The 22,612-nt window shown below is 42.5% G+C and overlaps 1 protein-coding gene across 2 annotated transcripts in view; it reads right to left on the bottom strand.

Annotated features, from left to right (window-relative positions):
* Positions 1–21,857, bottom strand: part of LOC126491327 (zinc finger protein 431-like) — a 34,201-nt gene extending 12,344 nt beyond the window's left edge. Inside the window, exons 1-3 of one of the 2 annotated variants that reach the window (XM_050126891.1) lie at positions 21,669–21,857; positions 2,485–2,611; positions 1,703–1,767 (exon numbers count right to left, since the gene is read on the bottom strand). In XM_050126891.1, coding sequence (XP_049982848.1) covers positions 1,703–1,767; positions 2,485–2,611; positions 21,669–21,728 — 252 coding nt within the window. In that variant the 5' untranslated portion in view covers positions 21,729–21,857. Of the gene's footprint in view, positions 1–1,702; positions 1,768–2,484; positions 2,612–21,668 lie in introns of those variants that run through there. The other variant, XM_050126889.1, reaches the window with a different exon arrangement.
* Between the last annotated feature and the right edge of the window lie 755 nt (positions 21,858–22,612).

The raw sequence follows: 22,612 nt of genomic DNA, 5'->3' as shown, positions 1-22,612 counted from the left end.
ATGAATACGGAGATAACTCTGATGTGCAAAAGTTTTACCACATTCATGACATTCATAGGCTTTCACTCCAGTATGGGTTATTTCATGTATTCGGAGATTACATTGCTCTGAAAAGACTTTACCACACTGATTACATCTGTAGGGCTTCTCTCCAGTATGTGTTCTTCTATGTATTTGAAGATGACTGTGACGTGCATAGGCTTTACCACATTGATTACATTTGTACGGTTTCTCTCCAGTATGTGTTCTTGTATGGATCTGAAGATTACAATGTTGTGCAAAGGCTTTACCGCAATGATTACACTCATAAGGTTTCTCTCCAGTGTGTGTCCTTTTATGTTTCCGAAGAAGACCATGACTTACAAAGGCTTTATCACATTGATTACATTCATAAGGTTTCTCTCCAGTATGTGTCCTTTTATGTATTCGAAGACTACTACGGTGTGTAAAAACTTTACCACATTGATTACATTCACAGGATTTCTCTCGAGTATGAATTCCTTCACGCCTTTGAAGATGCCTGTGACATGCGAAGTGAGTATATTCAGAGGGTTTTTCTCCAGTATGACTTCTTGTGTACCTGCAAAGACAATTGGTACATGTAAAAGCTTTACCACATTCATTACACTGATGAATCTTTACAAATTTATGAATTAATTTTACAATTTGATCTAAATGTAAAAAGGGATAAGATCTTAGGGTTACACTCATGGTATTCCCTTTTATTAAGGGTTGTTTATTTTGGGTCTTTGAAAATACCTATGATGACAAGACCCTTTATTACATGGCTCACATTTATAGCATCTTATTTCTATATGACATTTTTCACATATTTGAAGAGAAATGGAAGAACTCCAAGCTTTATCATATTGCTGTATTCAAAATTTTCCTATAGGTAAATGATAGTACATTTCCAAAGTGAACCATGACAAACAGAAATATCTATACATTCCAATACTCATAGGGTTTTTCTGCAGTGTGAGTTTGTTGATGTATTACCAATGAAGTTGGAAAACAAATATTAATTGTAAACTTGTATCACATTCTACAAGTCTAAAGACTACTACATATCTTCTAATTGTCCTGAGAGAAAGAGAGAGAGAGAGAGAGAGAGAGAGATGCTTCTTTCCATAATCCTATGTTCAAAATGCTTGTACCCAAAGTGACATATCGGAGGAAGAACAACAAATAAAAGGTTTCCACATTGCATTTACACAGATTGCTGTTCTGTTCCTCATAGACAGGAATTAAGGTTTTCCCCAGCAACCTTCTTAGTCTCATAAATACCCTCTCTCATTAAACTTAGCAAAATCACTATAAATATATGGGTAACACTAGCTTTACTGGGGACTATTTGCTTATTAGAAGGTTTTGGACAGATCCTTATCACCTATTCAATGTGTACATCTTTTGCAATATCTGAGTGCTGTGAAACTAGAAGAGCTTGTAGTTCTACATCCTAGCTCTTATGGTATTTTGATTCAAACGGTCATATCAGTTAAGGCATTGTTTCCTTGTCTTCTTTCTTAGAGGAATGTCTTGCAAAGACGGATCAACTACCTGACAATGAGATATATGGATGTGTGAGAATTTAATAATCAATACACTTTAAGATGTGCTTGTTTACACTGTTGCTTTTCTTCAAAACTTCAGGACTCATTTAAATTTCATATGCATATTTGTATCGGCTTACACATGAAAATTACCTTCCATGTCTTCTAGAAGTTTGACAATGTTCTTCAATATTATGGTCTTCCCAATTGTAGCCTAAAATATACAACCAGAAAAATGTGTCATATATTTTTAGAAATTGTACAAAATTCAGGTTACTAACTTCAGTGCACCTTAAAACTATTTGGTTGGAGCCAAATGGTGGTGGTACACACCTTTAATCCCAGCACTTGGGAGGCAGAGGCAGGCGGATCTCTGTGAGTTCGAGGCCAGTCTGATCTACAAGAGCTAGTTCCAGGACAGGTTGGAAGCATCACCCCAGCTGCTGACACTCCTATATCCAAAGAATCTGGACTGTTTGAGTGGGGCTTCATCTTAGCCCCTAGCATCCATTTTGGACCATCTAGGTAGAAAGTTCCATTTCAAGTCCCATCCTCTGGGAGTTACAGAAAGCCACTAAACAGTGACTCCTTTGCAGGGAGGGTCAAGACCACTCCCACAAGCTATTTAAACTGCACCTGCCTCCCCCTCCCTGAGAATGAGTGGTCCTCCAGGTTCTCTGTTCCCCTCTTTGTGTTTTCCTAGGAGTGCTGGCATCCATTAAACCTGGGCCTTTTCTAATTCGGTTTGATTTGGTCTGATTTAAATTATTGTGTCGGTGGAGAGGTTTCTTGGGCCAAAAAATCTTTACAAAAACCATGCCTAATTTATTCACCTCATTCTTCCTTTCCCAATTGAAATTATAGAAGAGTATCAATAACCAAGAAACAGTTGTCCCCTTATTTTAAAACATGAAGTAAAATTCAGTCTTACTTATAGCAGCGAGGTTCCAGTAGGTCTCCAGCATCACATCTTTGTAGAGATTCTTCTGGGAGGGATCCAGCAAAGCCCACTCTTTCAGAGTGAAGTCAACATGCACATCATCATAGGTCACTGCATTCTAAAATATCCCATGCATGTGTACAACAGAAAACATGATACTGACAATATTTTAATGTATACTTCTTTGACAATATATTTGTATAATTCTGGTGCTTCCCACAGTTATTCCATGACTGAAGTTCTAATGTAATTACCAAGCCACTTTAGAAGGAAACTTAATAGGAAGTTTACCTCTGTCATTTCTTCACCCTTTGAATGGGATATAGCCTTGAAAGAGAAATGCCAACTAACAGACATAAAAAGAGACAAGCAAACAGATCAATGGTACTGAGTACCATCAGAGAAACTGTATGACCAATTACTAACTACAAAAAAAGATGGGAAAGCTTGGTATATTGACTCATGCCTTTAATACCAGCACTCAGGAGGCAGACGCAAGTGTATGCCATTGAGTTGGATGTCAGTCTGGTCTATGTCGTAAGTCTAGGACAGTCAGAATTACATACTAATAAGACTCTGTCTCCCCTACAAAAATCAATCAAACAAAAGGGCAGAAAGAACTCAGAGGTTTTCACTGACATTCCTACAAAGAGTTATACATTCACTTCAGCTGTATTCATCTTCCAGAAGCCTGAAGTGCCCCAGGTTAAACTTAACATTAAGATCTAACTATAAGAGAATGCATATTTCAAAAGTTACAAATGGATAGATGAAAATATTAGCAACAAAAAGACAATCCTAAGTGGGCATCCTAGGGCAGGAGAGGTGGCTCAGCAGTTAAGAGCTCTTGCTGGTCTTGCAGATAGGTGGGTTCAATTGCCAATACTTACACAGGGGCTCAAAACTATACCTCCAAGTTCAGGAGTTCCAAGGCTATCTTCCAACTACTGTCCAGTGCAGGCAAACATTTAGTGAATATCCATCCATACAGGCAAAAGGCTCATTCATTCAAATAATTCAAAACAAACACAACAGGTAAGAATGTCACACACCTGCGATCCAATGCCTCAGAAGGCTCAGGCAGTATTAATGTCATGAATACTGCCATCCTGGGAAAGAGAATGATACCCTCTAACAAATTTCAAAATTCAAGATGTGTGTGAAGCTCAGCACAAAAGCATACACTTGACATATACAAAAACCCACAACACAAAAACAAAACAGAAAAACAGGTGTGTTGGACCCCCTCTAATCTCAGCACACAGGAGTCAGTCATTTGGACCTCCGAGTTGAGGCCAGCCTGGTCTATAGAGCTACTTTCAGGACGCCCAGGGCTACACAGAGAAACCTTGCCTTCAAAAACAAAAATAAAAACAACATTTTTTTGGGAAAAAAAACATATTAGGCTAGCAAAATGGCTTATCACTGAATAACAGTTGCTTCAACTGTATCTTATATGATTTAGCTATACCATCTATAAGAGTGGTGAAGTCATGAGCCCAGGACACAAAGAGCAGGAAATGGGCTGTGGCTAGACATGCAAATCCCATCCCCAATGAGGAAATTCATCGAGAAAGGCCCCTCCTACTAAAGGTTCCAAAGGACCCCAAATAAAGCCACCAAAGAGAGACAAGTATTCAAATACATCATTGTATTTGGGAGGTTTTCATCCAATTGACGACATGCTGACACAGGTCACTGCAGACTCATTATCATCCTATGATGAAAATGTATTTGATCTAACTTCGACTACTGTCATAGTCTACAACATCCCCTACACTGTTCAAATGTTCACAGTCTCTTCTGATACTCAAGACAATCTCTTATAATACCAAGGAACAAATCAAACATTTCCAGCACACAAATACACAGAATATATTCCCATGCAGAACAAAGGGACTGTGGCAGACATCCCATGCTTATGCACCGGCTGCATCAGCCAAAACAGGTAGGCAAAACCAGGCAAAGACTTCCTCCTGGACTAGAGGCCACATCCATCAGAAATCCAGGGAAGCTGCTAACCCATGGACTTAGTGGATGGAAACCATGGCTCTGTTCCCGGAACAGGGACTGAGTGTTTCATGGATGGCTTTCCTTGTGGGAAACATCAGAGAAGCTCTCGCATGCCTGGCAACGACAGGTGTGACAGAATATTCAGCCTACGCTGTGCTCTTGATAATTTTTTGTTTCACTTTGTCTGTAATGGTTATGGCAATGGCACAGAAGAAACCTCCTATAGAGTTGTAAGGTGGATTTATTAAAAATTTATGACCGGACTGAGAAAATGATTTCTGAAGAAACTCAAATCCCAGGAAAGTTCTTAAAAAGACAAAATAGAGATAATACAGTTCTTTTAAGCACATAATTGTTCTCAGAAAAAAACAGAGTATCCTCTGACTGAGAAAACAGTCCTTGCAAGAATGGATTAGAGAAGTTAATAAGTATACATAAACATGAGGACAAGAAACTTATCTCTATAGGTACCAGAAGCTCAGGCAGTCAGAAAACAGGAAAGGTTGGCCAAGAGTCAACTAGCTCTTGTGCCAATAATTTAATCTCCTTATTCTGGCTGTGCTTATACAGGAGAGAACTATGGACACTGCCAGAGAAGAGTCAGAGAAAAACTTGGAAAGCTCATTGCATAGGCTGCCAGCTAGACATTTAAAATACAACATGCTAACCACGATGACCACTGAGATGTGCTTAACTATGACGTCGTATGATTAAACATCTGCCTAACCAAAAAAAAAAAAAAAAAAAAAAAAGAGTGTGATAAAGAAACCTGTGATAAAACTTCAGATTATCTAGATCCTTGGAATGAATTTAAGGACATGAAAATGAAATTGTACACTTTGTGACTTTCAAGTGAAACAAATACAGAGAGGATCAAACTATTTGGGGGAAATCTCCTAAAGAGCAAAACTGGTACTCATATCTTCCATTATGCCAATGTCACATCTCTGTCCTTAGGACCCTCGAATCTGCGAGAAGGCGACCCTAGAACCTCCTTCACTCTTTCAATACTCCCCAACACTATCCCCATTCCCACTCCATTCCTCGTTGCTGTGTCCTAGCCCCAACTTAAGCAGAGATGCCCTGCTCAAACGAAAGACACATCAGCTACCAGAAGTCCATGCAGACCACCTGCCATGGACCAGCCCCCACACTATCCCTAGTCCCTCCTCCCCTCCCGGCCTTTTCTCAGCCAACAGTCTGGGAGGAGACTCCCTGCTGGTATAGAGGCCATACGTGCCCCCAGTTTTCAAGCTCCCAGCCTAGGAGGGGGAACCTCTATTCAACCATAGGATACACAGACCAGAAGATCAGAGAGCAAATATAAACTAAGGAACAAAACACCAATCCAAAGATAAACTGAGAAATAGGCGCATAGAACCATAATCACCCCAAACCGAGATACCTAGATGCCAGCTTAAGAACACAGTAACTTCCAGGAGGATCTATATATGTTTTTCTTTGGGTTCACCTTATTACTTAGCTTTTCTAGGATCGTAAACTATAGGCTCAATGTCCTTTGTTTATGGCAAGAATCCACTAATGAGTGAGTACATACCATATTCGCATTTTTGGGTCTGGGCTATCTCACTCAGGATAGTGTTTTCTATTTCTATCCATTTGCATGCAAAATTCAAGATGTCATTTTTTTTTTTAACCACTGAGTAGTACTCTAATGTGTAGATGTGCCACACTTTCTTTATCCATTCTTCCATTGAGGCGGGCATCTAGGTTGTTTCCAGGTTCTGGCTATTACAAATAATGCTGCTATGAACATAGAAAATTGGAAGCAGACAAGATCACCAGGCAAAAGTTGGGAGCATGGGGGTGGGGTGGGGTGAGGGAAGGGGAGAGGGGGAGAGAGAAGGGAGAAGGGGAGGGTTGGGGAGAGCTTGGGGGAATGGGATGGTTGAGATGGAGGAAGGATGGATATGGGAGCAAGGAAGAAGATATCTTAATTAAGGGAGCCATTTTGGGGTTGGCATCCTTGGCTCTAGAGGGGTTCCCAGGTGTCCACGGAGATGTCCGCAGCTAGGACCCTGGGCAGTGGAGGAGAGGATGCCTAAACTGGCCTTGTCCCATAGCCACACTGACGACTATCTTGAATATCATCATAGAACCTTCGTCTGGAGGGAGATAAACACAGAGACCCACATCAGAACACTGGACTGAGCTCCCAAGGTCCAGCTGAAGAGCAGAAGGAGGGAGAATATGAGCAAGGAAATCAGGACCACAAGGGGTTGGTCTACCCACTGAGACAGTGTGCCTGAGCTAATGGGAGCTCACCAAATCCAGCTGGACTGGGACTGAACGAGCATGGGATCAAACTGGACTACTGGACTCCCTGAATGTGGCTAACAATGGGGGCTGACTGAGAAGCCAATGATAATGGCACTGGGATTTGTCTCTACTGCAGGTACTGGCTTTTGGGGATCCTAGTCTATTGGATGCATACCTTCCTAAGCCTGGTTGGAGTGGGGAGGATCTTGGACTTCCCACAGAGTACCCTGCCCTGTCTTAGGACTGGAGGGAGGGGAAGGTGAGTGGGGGAACGGGAGGGAAATGGGAGGAGGGGAGGAAGTGAAAAATTTTAATGGTATTATTTATTAAGCAATAAAAAATAACAAAACAAAACAAAAAGAATCCAGTCAACAACAACCATGGCAATGTCACCACCTGAGCCCAGTTATCCTATTACACCAAGCCCCAAACATTCCAAAACAGCTGAAGCATAAAGAAAAGATCTTAAAACAACTTTATAAAGAGTGTATAGGTCCTTATAAAGGAAGGGGATAAGTCCTTCAAAGAAATTTAAATTTAAATTAAAGTTCTTTGGCCTCGGCGGCAGAAGCAAGATGACATCATACTTCAGAAAGCTTCGGAACAAGACGCACACCTTGTGCGTCTAAGGCTTACCACCTTCAGAAGTCTACCTGTGGCAAATGTGGCTACCCTGCCAAGGGCAAGAGAAAGTATAACTGGAGTGCCAAGGCTAAGAGATGAAACACTACCGGGACTGGGCAGATGAGGCACCTAAAAATTGTCTACCGAAGATTCAGACATGGATTCCGTGAAGGGACAACCCCTAAACCCAAGAGGGCAGCTGTTGCAGCATCCAGTTCATCTTGAGGATTTCAATCGTCATAAAATAAATGTTCTGGTTTCCAAAATGAAAAAAAAATTAAATAAAATAAAGTACTAGAGAAAATGAGTAAATCACTGAAAGAATGCTAAAAAAAACCCAAAAAACAAAAAAACAAACCCATGCAGTTGAAGGAAATGAATAAAACTGTTCAAGACCTGAAAATGGAAATAGAAGCAATTAAAAAAGCACAAAATGAAGGAATTTTGGTAATAAAAAATCTAGGTAAGCGGACAGGAACCACAGAGGCAAGTGTCAACAGAATACAAGACAGAGAACAGAGAATTTCTGGCAACGGAGATATAAAAAATGGATATATCGGTCAAAGAAAATGCTAAACCTAAAAAAATTCCTGAAACATAACATCAAGGGAATCTGAAACACTATAAAAACCTAGTATAAAATCTAGGATTAGAAGAAGAAACATCCCAGGTTTTAGGCCCAGAATTTTTGTTGTTGTTTTGTTTTTTTGAGACAGGGTTTCTCTGTGTAAGAGCCCTAGCTGTCCTGGAACTAGCTCTTGTAGACTAGGCTGGCCTTGAACTCACAAAGATCCACCTGCCTCTCTAAGCCTTCCAAATGCTGGGATTAAAGGTGTGTGCCACCACTGCCCGGCTCAGAAAATAGTTTCAAAATAATCATAGTTAAAATTTTTCCTAACCTAAAAGAAGGATATCAGGAGAACACAGCCCACAGAACCAGCTAAAACCAGAGCTCATAGGGGCTCACACAAACTGAAGCAGCAATCATGGAGCCTGCATGGTTCTGTGCCAGGTCCCCCTAGATATCAGTTACGGTGGTGTAGCTTGGTGTTTTTGTAGGAGTCCTAACAGTGGGAAGAGGGGATATCTCTGGCTCTTTTGCCTGCTCCTGGGACCCTGTACCTAATACTGGATTGCCTTATCTAGACTTGATATGAGGGTTTGTGTCTAGTCTTATTGTAACTTGTTATGCCATCTTTGGTTGATATCCCTGGGAGATCTGCTCTTTTCCAAAGGGAAAATGAGGCAGAGGAGATCAGGGGAGGGTACTCGAAGGAGTAGGGAGAGGGGAAACCGTAGTCAGGATGTGTTGTATGACAGAAGACCAAATTTTATTAAAAAGAAAAGAAAGGAATGTGGACACAGAGAAAATTGGACCAAGGCAACACTAAAACTCAACAGGACAAACAACAAATCCTTTAGCTCTGCCTCACACAGGAGGGGTTTCATTCTCAAAAGACTATCCCTGCAACTTTTCATACGTGTCTCTCCTTTGTTACTTCCACTCCCTGTATAGAACTCTCCATGGCAGATGCCTCATAGTTTGGGCATCTCGTTATCCTATCATCTGAAAATACAACACAGGTTTCATCTTCCTGGCTTCATGCAATGAACGTCTCACGGTCTCCTCACTGGGTTTACAACTCTGACAAACAGATAGGTGCAACAGTGACGAACTGAAACCAGAGAGAAAGACTCCAAGACCCTTACAGTTTGCATCTCTCAAGAAAGGTATTTCCAGAACAAGTATTACATGGGTAATCTGCTAGTATTGGGGCACCTGTACTGGCCTGCCCTTGCGGCTCTGACAGGCTATGTCCTCAGCTGTAGAGCACCTCCTGTGCACACTCACTACCTCTCTCTTTCTTTCTGTCTATTCCTCTCTCTCTCTCTCTCTCTCTGTGTGTCTCTGTGTGTGTGTCTCTGTGTGTGTCTCTGTGTGTGTGTCTCTGTGTGTGTGTCTCTCTCTGTGTGTGTGTCTCTGTGTGTGTGTCTCTGTGTGTGTGTCTCTGTGTGTGTGTCTCTGTGTGTGTGTCTCTGTGTGTGTGTGTGTCTCTGTGTGTGTCTCTGTGTGTGTCTCTCTCTGCTTCTCTCCCCCCTCCCCGCCCCTCGCCTCTCTCTTCTGCTGTTCCTGTCCTCAGAGGCTGTTCTCCCTGCTTCCCATTCCTCTTTTTACCATTCCCTTTCACCTGCATCTGAGCTCTGTTGCATGGCATCTTTCTTTCTCACACTGCTTTTTAAAAATCACAACATGATCCCCCAAATTTGGCTTCTAAGTTGTGATGGATCTTACCACATTTGGACCAGAGTTGCAACAGATTCTGTATGAAGTTGCTTCCTAGGGCTATGAATCACTTTGCTTACTCCTTCCATATATTAAAAGTTTAGCTGAATGGAGTCTTATCCTTAAGGCATCTTGATAGGCTTCCAATATCTAGAAAGGGCCTTCTCTTTAATGGTGACAATCCTCCTTGAAAGTTCCCCCTGTTTCACCACTGGACAGCCATCTGAAACTACCTAGTGCTGTTCAAAAACACAGGGTTCATTTCTTTCAGCCCCACTTGTTTTGCTGTAACCTGAATGAGTAATTACTAATAACCATCCTGCTGAATCAATATTCTGTCTAAGAAATCAGTCTCTTACTTTTTAATTCTGCCTAACTCAGTTTCTCAAGGAAAGAAGCAAGTAAAGATTTAGGGCCAAAATATACAAATGACCTCTAGCTAAATTTTTCGTGGCATCTATTTCCACTGGAACCCATGACCTCGATCTCCATTGTCTGCATTACTCTCAACACTTATACTTCCAGGTCCTACATAAGAAGCTGATCATGCTCTATGTATAGTTTTCTATGACTTTTGCCATCTAAAATTCTAATATCTCAACATTCCTACAAAAGTCATCAATCTCAGGTCTTTGGTAACAACAAAATCACTTTTGATGTGCCACATCTGTCTCATTTTCTTGCTGTAATTAAATTCTCCGACCAAAACATCTCAGGTAATTAATGTGTTTACTTGGCCAATTCTACCAGATCAGATTCCATTATTATGGGAATTTAAGATAGAAACTCAAGTTAGCAATGAAAGGCAAACAACATGGGTAAACTTTTTTTCCCCTGGCTTTCTCTCTTGTGTGGTCACTGCCTCATGCTGCAGCTAGCTCTCTTATCCAGCCCAGGCCACTTGCTTAGGGATATGCTACCCTCAGTGGAGAAGCCTTCCTACATCAATCACAAATCAATACATTTTCCTATAGATGCTGTTACTAGCAATTCTTATCTGAGACTGTCAACAATTGATGTTGCCTCAGAAGACTCTAGGCTACATCATAGTGACAGGTGAAGCTACTTACGACAAAGCTAAAATAATATATAAAAAGGCTTTAAAAACTCAAAACCAATGTATAAGCCATATCAATCACTAAAACAGCCAAAACCCAAACATGAAAATATCAACAACCGGAAAACATGCCTAGACACGCCTAGACATGAGGCCAGCCAAGCCTCTAAGATAAAGAAAACTAAAACTATCACTTTATAGAAAGTTCCAAAACCAACAAATTCAAACTTTTAATATAGTAAACTTTCTGAATACAGAAACTGGTGAAGGTGCATCATTTTCCAGAGAAACATCTCTCTCTCTCTCTCTCTCTCTCTCTCTCTCTNTCTCTCTCTATATATATATATATATATATATATATATATATATGTGTGTGTGTGTGTGTGTGTGTGTGTGTGTGTGTGTGTGTGTGTCATGGTCCCTTAAACAAGAATGACAAGATTCTAATCAAAAGCCAGAACTCATCCTTGAACTCTTACTCCCCTCTGCCAATAATAGAGAAGGTGTCAGATGAAGAGAAGATGGATTTGTATGAAAGCACACTAGGAATTAATCATACTTTCCTCTCAAGCTGAACATCTGAAAACCAGAAAAATAACAGTATTTTAGGGAAGGTGGCACCATTTTGTCCAGGTCTATATTGGCTGAAGTAGTTTAAGTACAGTAATTTGGCTTCATGATAGAGTCATATCAAGTAGCGGGAATGTCATTAATGAGAGATTGACGATCTTGCTCATATGCAAATGTTGGCTGCTGGGATTTATAACACAGAATAACAATCAATGGTCTGTGTCTCACACCTCTGAGTTGACTTAACTGTGTCAAGCAGGATTGATCACATGTGCATAGAAGAGTTCCCTATTTGGAAATTCAATATTCATTGAATCAAACTTACCTTCCCAAACTGTACACCCACCAATCTAATCAATCTTTATTCATGTGACATGAATTAATACATGCTGGGAAATACAAAATCACTGCCAGGCCACAATCAGATTCTTTTTCATAATGGGGACTCAAACAGCTGATTGCCTACCCTGTTTACCCCATGCAGCGCACATAATAAACTATTCCTCCTATTCTGGTCGGAAGGCAGAAATCACACTCCACATGCGAACCATTTCTTGTGACTGCAACGGACAGTCGACTACATGACTCAAATGGACAGTTCTACAACTCTGAGGTGATACAGTCACTAAAGAATTTTAGAGGTCTGATATAGAGAACAAGGTCACTGACCTAGAGAGCCACAGACTGTGATCAAGGCCATCTGAGTGAACGCATGAGAATGTGTCTCAGAAACATTTTTTTCTAAAAGGCCTGGCTGCTGCTTGTCTTAGGACTGTGGCATCGCTGCAGAGAATTCCATTCTTTTCTAACCTCTATTTTTATTTTAGTTATATGGGTGCTTTGCCTGCAGTTACCCTGTGCACAATATCGACAGAGACCAGGGGAAGGTGGCAGATACCCTGAACGGGAGTTATAGAAAAGGGTTAGCTACTATGTGGGCTCTGGGAATGGAACCTCCCCTCCCTGGAACAACACCCAGTGTTCAACTGTTGAGCCATCTCTCTAGCCCCTGTTCCTTTATTTAAAATTTATTTCTTTACATTTTAATTAAAATATATTACATCACTTTCCCCCTTTATTCCACCCTTCATCCCTTTTCAAATACTTCCCAACTTCGTCCATGTTAAGTATGTATGATTATAAATGCTAAAATAAATTAATATAACCTGCTGAGTTCACCATTGATGGTTTTGTGTATTTTCTTTGAGATCTGACCATATAGTATTCTATAAACAACTAAGGAGCCCATTCCTGAGTGAGATCAGAGAGTGAAAACAGCCCCCCTGGTCAGCCTTACTACTAGGCAGTGGTAGCAGTAGCCACACTAGTTGCAACAGAAACCAGGCGGTACATGCCTTTAATCCCAGAACTAAACAGGATTATAAAACGGGAGACAGCTCTCGGTCTCAGTCTCATTCTGAGATTCCTGGAGACAGGACTGCCATTTCAGACTGAGGTTGAGGTAAGAGCCAGTGGCTGGCTGCTTTGATTTTCAGATCTTCAGGTTGAATCCCAATTTCTCTCTCTGAGTTCTTATTAATTGTGCTTCATTCGGCACCTCTCACCTGGAGGAGAATTCCGCTTTTCAATGAGCCCCAAATTTTGAATCCCTGGCTAGGCTGTCTTGGAGAGGAAACATTATAAAGAACAGAAAACTTGAAATGGAAAATACCTTAGCAGTTAGGAGCACTGAAGAGTCTTCCAAAGCACACAGCTTCCATTCCCAAAAGATATGGATCTGACACCATCTCCTGGCCTCCCTGGCTACTGGACATAAATGAGATACAAGGACGTGCCTGTAGGCAAAATCCCCACACACATAAACCAGGAACTAGATTCTTTCTGTGATACTAACGCTACTAAGGAGGGGGAGACAAACAGCACCACGAAACTCAACTTTTAAGCTGGGCGTAGTAGTGCATCCTTTAAACACCAGAACTCTGGACACGAAGGCAGGAAGATCACTGTAAGCTTTAAAGCCTGTGCTACACAGCACACACACACACACACACACACACACACACACACACACACACACACGGAGGGGAGAATGGAGAGGGAGAGAGAGGAAAAGAAGGATAAAATGGAATAATATACAGGAGAAGGAGGATTGGGAAATCAGTACGATATTTCTTTAACTCATTTCAGGTGTCTGCCACTGGTGCCCATACAATAATGCTCATAAGTGAGTATTTCCAAGCATGGTAGCACATGCCATTAATCCCAGTCATTGGGAGGCAAAGGAAGGCTGCTATCCATGAATTTGAGGCCATAGGCATGGGACTTTTAAAGTTAGAATAAACTCCTCAGTGGTTTCTGTAGTTGGAAAGGGTGAGTATTCTGCGTTTTGATCTTCCACAGAACACTACCTTTCTATTGCTGGGATAAAACACACAATGTCCAAAGCAATTTATAAAAGAAAGAATTAAATTGGGCTTACAATTCCATAGGTTAGAGTCCATGATGGCCCATTAAACATATGCCAGAAGGACAAGCTGAGAGCTCACACCGTGAGCCTCAAGCAGGAGGTAGAGAGCACACTGGGCATGTCAGAGAATTCTGAAGCCTCCAAGCACACCACCATGACACATCTCTTTCAAAAAGGCCATCCCTCTACTCCTTTCCACGTAGTTCCACCAACTGGAAACAAGTGTTTGAACTTGAGTCTACAGGCGCCATTCCGAGCTAACCAACTCCTGTTCCTTCAAGGCTTAGTGACAACACTTAGTACTTTGTACATGACCACACTACTTCCTTGAAGTGAGACTGTTATGTTTCCAACATAAATGGTAAGAATAAACATTCCTATTCCACAGAGAAAGAATCAAAGCAAATGAGGAATGAACATACAAAAGCAAGACCAAAATCCAACAAGATAAACATCAAATACTATAGCTCTCTATTGAGCATCTTGAGATCAAGATGAAATTGCCTGGACTCCAAAGGGCTTAGGTATTCCAGCTCCTCCAGTTTTAACAGCCTGAGAACACCTCTTTTTAAGATCAGCTCACTAGGTTTCTGCAGCTTTCTCAAAGGATGTGCATGGTATTCTATTTCACTTTATTGAAAGTGGGTTAGAGGGGCTGAAGAGATTGCTCAGTGGTTAAGAGCACTGCCTGTTCTTCCTACCATCCCAGGTTCCATTCCTAGCATCCACGTGACAGCTCGCAACTGTCTGTAAGGACAATTTCACAGGCACCATAAAGCTAAATAATTAGGTAGAAGCTGATACCTGGCACTGATATCACTGATTATACGGATGGGAGGTTTGTCTATGAGTCCTAACACTTAGGTTCAGAAATTAGTGACACAACAATACACCTCTGTTCTACAAGGGGACATGAGAGTTGTCTGAGTTATTGTCCTCCTTGCAGCAACAAAATAGTTAACAATACGTGATACAAGGAATACAAGTTATATTACAGCTTATATATAGCTCCAGGGGAAAATATTCCAATATGCTGGGAAGGCACTGAAAACAGTGTTGGGAGTCTAGCTGTCGAGGGTATTTCACATATAAACTGAGAAGTAAATATCAGTGATAACGATCTAGTAACACAGATTAGAGTAACTCAAAATCCTTGTTCCCATACAATAACAGTCTCAGAAAGTTTTTTTTTTCCATCTACAGTAAGAGGACTGGGAAGTTTAGGAATCAAGGCATTTAAAATGTATTGAAGAAGAGAAGGCTTATGATGGAGATGGAGCATCTCTTTGCAAACAACTGAAAAGCTACAGTGTGGCTGATGGGTGGGAAGGGTGAAAAAGTCTCTGGCTCACTTTAAGGAAAAAGATTAACAGTGCACCAAGAAGGTAGACTTACACAGTGAGCTAGAGAGAGTCCTACTGTGGTATCAGTGGCTGAGAACCTGTTTCCTGTATTCCAGAGGTAATAAAGAGGTAGGGCATGCTCGTGTGTTCCGACCTATAAGGCCATTTTGAATGTACTTTTGTGCTTCAATCAATTTCAAGTCAATTTCTGATCAATACTAAGGTCATGGTAACCCCATTGTCCTTCTCTGTTCCTACCAGTCTCAGGGTGGAACCAACACTACCACTCCTCTGAAGCAGGACATAGTGGTTATGTCAAAGTTGGAAATCCTTCTTACACTTCAGATAGGACCTCATGACAATGTTAGTCTGTCCGTGGGTGAACGGTAAGGTAGAATGGTAATGGGAACTGAGATCCCCTTACAAGTTCTATGGACTTCAGGAAGAGATTACTTACAATGTCACCAGAAGATTCGGAGTTTCCTTTCTGTTCCATTTCCTTAACTCATCTATAAATGGTCATGCTAGTACATCAAGCTCCTCTATATTAGCGACAGCTGAACCATTTCTCTTCCGCTTCAGAAAGCACATCTAAGTAATGGTTTTGTACCAAGTATGCTTTAAGTACTTGTTTACTCATGGTGGACAGAATGTTTTAGAGAATAGAAAGGCTCTTTCCCTTCACTACTACGCTCACATTGTATTCAATAGCAATATTATACCCGTTTGTATTTTAAAAGGGGAGGCTTATTTCCATGGCAAGGATCTCCAATGCAATGCTGAATAAATGGAGTAGCTGTCTGTCCCACTCAAACATTAGAAAGAATCCCCATTTTGACATCAGGAGTCAGTACCGTTTTCTAGGAGAAGTCACCTTTAAGAATGTTTTATTTGTTGACTTCTTTGTACATTATTTGGACATTTTACAGCATGCTCAAGTTTTTCCTCAATTTTGAAATGATCTTCATGTTAAGAGAATACTAATGTTGACAATCCCATTTATCTAAAGTTCTTATCCAGTTGTAGTCTATCGTCTTTACCAAAAACTATTTATTTATTCATTTATTTATTTATTTACTTATTATGTATAGAATATTCTGTGTATATGCCTACAGGCCAAAAGAGGGCACCAGACCTCATTACAGATGGTTGTGAGCCACCATGTGGTTGCTGGGATTTGAACTCAGAACCTCTGGAATAGCAGGCAATGCTCTTAACCACTGAGCCATCTCTCTAGCCTACCAAAAACTATTATGTCTACAACTTTATATGCTTTCTCATCTCTTGGTGGCTGTCTGGTCAAACCAGTCAGCTCAACAAGCTAGTACAATCACACGCAGCATAACTAAAAAGCACTAGAGAGCACTAAGGAAATGATATGTTAGTGACACAGAAGAGACTCAAACTTGTATGTCAGGGATCACTATTAAAAGTGTACTTCAGTAGGAGGATTGCAGATGTCTATGAATTGATATCCACGTTCTCTCCACTTTTAACAATGAAAACCGGAGTCAGATATCAAGTGTGAACACTGAAAGATCAGAGAAGCAGAGCAACAGCCACAGTCACTTCTTCCCTCTGTGAAATCTCAGAGGGCAATGGGGAGATCCTGTCTCTCTCCACCTCCCTAGTGCTGGGATTAAAGGCATGAGATCCCAAGTGTTGGGATCAAAGATGTGAGCCACCACTGCCTGGCCTCTATGGTTAACTAGTGGTTAGGTCCACCCTCTGACCTCCAGGGAAGCTTTGTCGGGATACAAATAATATCACACAACACAGGGCATTTGTCTAGCCTCATTTCTGTTAAGCTGATAAACTGACCCAAAGTAACTTTGGGGGAAAAGCATTCTTTTGATTCACAATTTTAAGTTACAGTCCATCATTTGCATGGTATAAATGCAGAAAATCGAGAGCCTAATCACATCACATCCACAGCCAAGAATAAAAGGAGAATAAACACATACTTGCTTTCTTCTCTTAGACAACCCAGGGCTCAGCCTGTGGTGTGGTGGCATGCAGAGTGGGCTTATTATTCTGTATAATCCAGATAATCCACCACAGATCTGCCCATACGCCAACCTAGTCTCCACGATACCTCATTCAAACACTTTCCAAGTAATTTTATGGTGTGTTGAGCTGACAGTTAAAATTAGCCAGCAAATTCTACAACTTGTGACTTAAAACACAATCCAAAGCATCTCTTTCCAAACAGACCTTTCCACCCACGCTCCACATGGTCTCATGTTTGCTGTAGAATATTATTTTAAGGTGTCACTTTTGTTTATGCTCTGGAACATCTGTTTAATGATGTAAAGATGTGTTTGATCGAATGAAATTTACTTGTGGTCAGGAGGCTGCATCAGCAACTAGCTGGCAGGAAGTTGTAGGGAGGAGCCAGGTGGAGAAGGGATTTTAAGGAGGGGCAAGAAGAAGCGTGAGAACTTCTTGGGAGTAGTAAGGAGGTGAGTTGCTTGCTTGCTATTCAGAATCTCTGAGGAGCGGAATTCTGCCTCAGCCTTTGAATTTCCTCAGGCTGCGGCTCTAGCAGTCTAAACTGCTGCTGGTAGGGGCAGAGTTGAAGTTGCTAACTAGGAAACTAGGATAGCCATAGCTTTAAAAAAAAAAAAAAAAACCCAGCAACAATTAAAAAGGAAATCAACACATGATAATTAGATCAGAAAGCACTTTCAACTTCTTAAATTCTAGTCTTTAAAAATTCTAACATTTAAAAAGTCTACAGTCACCTAAACTGTGTGTGTATATATATACATATACATATATGAAAGACATCCACTGTTTTCAAAAAAGGGAAGACAAGAAGTACAGCAAATAATCACATTTAAGGAAAGCAAAACCTAACAGCTTCCTGTATCACACTTAAATTCTGAGAACTTTAATGCTATTCGGGGCTCTCAGAGACTTAGAAAGCTCTGTTTCAGGGCTGCCATCGCCAGCACACACAGCTCTCCTACCATCCCAGCCCCACACCAGCAGCAACCCGAGGGTCCTAAAATCTACCACCCTTGCAGGTGCCCATCATATAAGCACAGGGCCTCTCTGCAGGTGTTTCAAATCTGTTACCAGGTCAACAGCTCTCCATGAGCCCTTCAATCCGGGATTGACAGGCAAGATACTCAAGCAGAAGAATCCCAGCAAATTCCACACCAGTCTGAATTCTAGACAGATAGCAAACAAGGGTAGTCTCCAGTCCTTCAGCCTATTGTATGTTGATTCTACTATTAAGCTGATAATTTGCTGAATTTGAGGAAATGCATGAGGGGGTAGGGAGAGGAAACCCAATAGACAAGAGATCAGGAGACGGGAAGTGCCGGGAGGAGACAGGAGAGGACCTGAGTCACGGCCCCCTGGAGATGATTCACTGAACAGAACCTGATTAACTTGTTCCCAGTCATAGAATTACTGTTTGTGCCTCACACCAACTTGGCTTGCCCTCAGTCAAGTGACAAGGACACTGAGATGTGGGCAGGGAAGAGGCAGAAGGTTATTAGCCCCATTCAGTTGATGGCTGTCAATCCTCCTCCCCATCCCCTACCAGCACATCCTAAGACTCTGCCACTGTAGAAATGTTGTGAGCTTGAAAGTAAAGGCAACTGGGACTCATCTCCCACTGCTTAGACTGTGGTTTCTACCACAGGGAAGAAGACATCTTGAGCCTAAGGTGTGGGATTTTACAGAGACTCACAGGACTGCTCTGGAGTCTGTGGAAGACAGTGAGTGACATTTGCTTGAGCCCAGCATAGTCCTTTCTGTTCCTGCAGGTGTCTCCGCACCCCATTGTACACTCAGGCCTTAGATGACACTGAGACTCTTAAACTCTTGCCTCTGCCTCCTAAGTTCTGTGATCACAGGGGTGTGACAGCATGCCTGACTTGGGTGACTTGTCATTCAACTTTACTGAGTATCATGAGATGAACATGTGGACACTCAAAAGGAAAATTTCTAAATAAAAAGAATGTTTATAGAAAGTAGCTAACACCGATTGATTCTGCTGTATCCACAGTCAGGAACCAGGCCGTGATAAATGCCACCCAGCATCTGACCCCAGCCCATGAGCCGTGGAACCCTATGGTGGGATGCCTTGCTTAGCCTTGACGCAGGGCAGAGGAGCATGGTCCTGCCTCAGTTTGATATGCCAGACTTTATTGACTCCCCATGGGAGTCAACAACCCTTTCTGAAGAGTAGATGGTGTGGGGGGTGGAAAAGAGATGGAAGGAGGATATGGGAGGAGAGGAGGGAGGCAAAACTGTGGTATATAAAATGAATGAAAAATTTTAAATAAAAATGACATCAATAATTGAATTTTTAGAATTATAAAACTAATTGGAAGAACACTAGGCTATACTGACTTTGAAATAGCAGGCACTTCCCTTATAGAGAGAGGGCCATTAGTAACAGACTTTGATTTTGTCTCACTCAAAATGTTAGCTGCTGAGTGCTGTAAGAGACACGGTTTAAAGCCAGTGTCTCACATCTCTGAGCTGACTTCTGTTATTCTTAAAAAACGATTCCCGGGTGGGCTGGTGGAGCCCATCATGAGAAAAGCGGCTACAGCTCCCCACCAGTGGGAGGACACGCGACTCCCGGGCGGGCTGGTGGCGGCAGGTATCAGACATGTAAACACAGGAAATAGCCATAAGTATTTATTAAGGAAGAGGGAGAAAGAAAGAGAAAAGAGATAAAAGGAGAGAAAAGAGATAAAAGAAGAGAGAGACAGAGGAAACGCGTGCGCACGCCAAGGAAGCAGAAAGAGGAAGGGTCCCAAGATGGCGACGGGCAGGTCAGAGGTAATGGGAGTGGGCGTGGCTAGGGCAGGGACGGAAAGAATAACAACTTCACTATGTCAACCAGGATTGCACATCTGTATAAAAAAGCTCACTAACTGTAAAGTGAACACTCGGAAGTTCAAGCTATTCTCCATAAATTGAACAGCCAAAAGTTCTGTCTGTCTCCATTCACACTGAAGGATTAGAACACACAGGGAAATTACAGAGAAAGTCACTCACCCTACCCCATCAGGTTTTTCTTAATGGTAAAATCCGAGGACAGTGCCCTGAGGGGCTACAGACAGGGTTCAAGACCACCTCAATCAACACAGGAAACCTTGACTCAAAACCACTTTTCAAAAAGGCTGGAGATGCAGCTGTTCTAGAATTAATGTACCTTTACAGCACAGCAGGACTTAAAGTTCATTGTGACCCAGTAATGGCCCTGGAGCAGCACGTTAGAGGCCTGTCTTTGCTCTTTGCCGAGGGGAGGGGGCTGGCTGGTGGTAAATCAGCGTTCTCTCCTTTGTTATAGGATTAACCTAATGGCTGATTAATCCTGGTGAACTGACATTAACATCCTATCATACTCATCTCTAACAGGCATGGTTAACTACTATTTACTTTTGAGGTATTTGGGAGTTGGCCCTCCCTTAGCTGTCAGGAGCCATTTACCCCCAAAATTATTGCAGGGACCATTGCCCTGGGGAGTTGGCAGAGCCTATCCCACACCCAATTATCTGTTTACAGAGAGCTGTTAGCGGAACCCGCCCCACATTCCGACTATCAGAGAACTAGGTGTGTCAACTGGCGACTTGCAGACTGACGAATCGTGACCTGACCGATTGTAACCTCCTGGCCGACGACCCCGTGGCCGGCTTGGACCATCTCGCTGCAAGATCCCTTCCTGCTCTGGTCAAACCCCTGCCCCCCAACCCAAATTCCTCATCCAGGGGCTACATAAGCTGCAACCATGTCGCTAATAAATGGAGGCTTCGACAAACCTAGGGACCCTGGAATAACTGACCAGCCAGGCGGGTTACAACCCCTAGACTAACTAACCCGCAAGGCGGTCTACACTTAGTCAAATTCTACTTTGCATAACTTAATGTCTCCTAAGAACTGAGAAATCCTTCTACATCACAGTTTAGCGGTGCACAGGAGATACCGTTTATAAACTCCACAAAATTAACTCCAGATGGATCCTAAACCTAACTGTTAAATGTTAAAAGTGCAGAACTTCCCCGGGCGTTGTTGGCGCAGGCCTTTAATCCCAGCACTTGGGAGGCAGACGGATCTAGTAAATTCAAGACCAGCCTGGCCTAGAGCTAGTTTCAGGACATCTAGGTCTGTTACACAGAGAAACCCTGTCTCAAAAAGAAAAGGGGGGGAGGGGGAGAGAAAGTGCAGAACTTCAGGTACATACTAGAGAAATCAGGGCTCTCCGGATTTGGCAAATCTGCCTTTCATAGATATAACAGCAGCACTTGCAGGCGCCCGCATTTCACAATGTTATTAAGAGGAAATTTCAAAGCACTCCTGCTCCCAATGGTGGGCACAGACACGGCCCAGAGAGTGAAGTTATTCGGGGAGTTGCAAGGGCACGGGACAGGCAGAACCACGCAAGAACGCGCCCAACTCTGCCCGCCAGATCCCACCCAGCCAGGGAAGGACCCAACACACCGGCACCCGCGGCACAGCCGGCGGCTGAACCCAGTCTAGGTACAGCAGCCCAGCACTCGTCATGACTGGCCACATCTCCCAGTCTGCGGAAGGCAACTCTTAACTCACCATAGTGCGACAGCCCAGCTTGCCTGTGCTCTCCACACACCTCCCCGCAGCAGGATCCATGGCGCAGCACGCGTGACAACTTCCGCCTTCGTCAACTCCTGAGCTCAGCCACGGCCGGTCAGGAGAAAAGCCCTCTGGCAGGTACGCTGGAGGCGCTGATTGGCTAGAGAGGCTGAGCGACAGGACCAGGTGAGCTGAAATTTCCTGCTCTGGCTTCCAGCCCAAGTAGGATCTATTCCAGATTGGGTGCAGATTTATGCCAAATTGAACAGTACATCGGTAGCACAACTAATAAAAACCCAGAGACGAATATTGGGGTTCAAGCTGAAAGATCAGAGAAGCAAAGCAGCCAACCACTAGAGAGCTCTTACCTCTCCGAAATCTTCAAATTGAAAAGAGACCCAGTTACCGTCTCACCCCATCTGGTGCTGGGATTAAAGGTTTGCACTACCACCGCCTGGCCCCCGTGGCTAACAAATGTGGCTGCTGGGATTAAAGGTGTGTGCCACCACTCCCTGGCTTGTATGACTGACTAGTGTGGCTAGCCTTGCTTCTCTGATCTGCAGGCAACCTTTATTTATTAAAACACAAATAAAATATCACTCTACGTGTCTCTTATTAATATATCAATGGTTCAGTTTTAAAAGAAAGTATATAAATTCAGAAAGAGGCTAATCAGACAATGTTGCACAAGACTTGTGTACGGGGGATCTTAAGAACATTGTAAATAAAGTACAGCGCGGCCTTGGGACTGGTAAGCACAGCCCCCTGTATGGAAAGAGTTGGGTTGTCGGGATCTGAGAGTTTGGGTAGGGAGCTTATCTAATGGGTTATGAAGGGGGAAAGGAGGGGCAGAAGGAGAGAAGGGGTAAGAAGGGGGGTAGGAAGGCAGAAATTACTTCAGAAGAGGGACTGGAAGAGAGCAAGCACAAGGAGAGGAGGCA

The sequence above is a fragment of the Alexandromys fortis genome, unplaced genomic scaffold, assembly GCF_014885135.2.
Source record: "Alexandromys fortis isolate MF-2015 unplaced genomic scaffold, M_Fortis_MF-2015_v1.1 scaffold_261, whole genome shotgun sequence".
NCBI lineage: Eukaryota > Metazoa > Chordata > Mammalia > Rodentia > Cricetidae > Alexandromys > Alexandromys fortis.
This window is presented reverse-complemented; position numbering and strand designations above follow the sequence as displayed.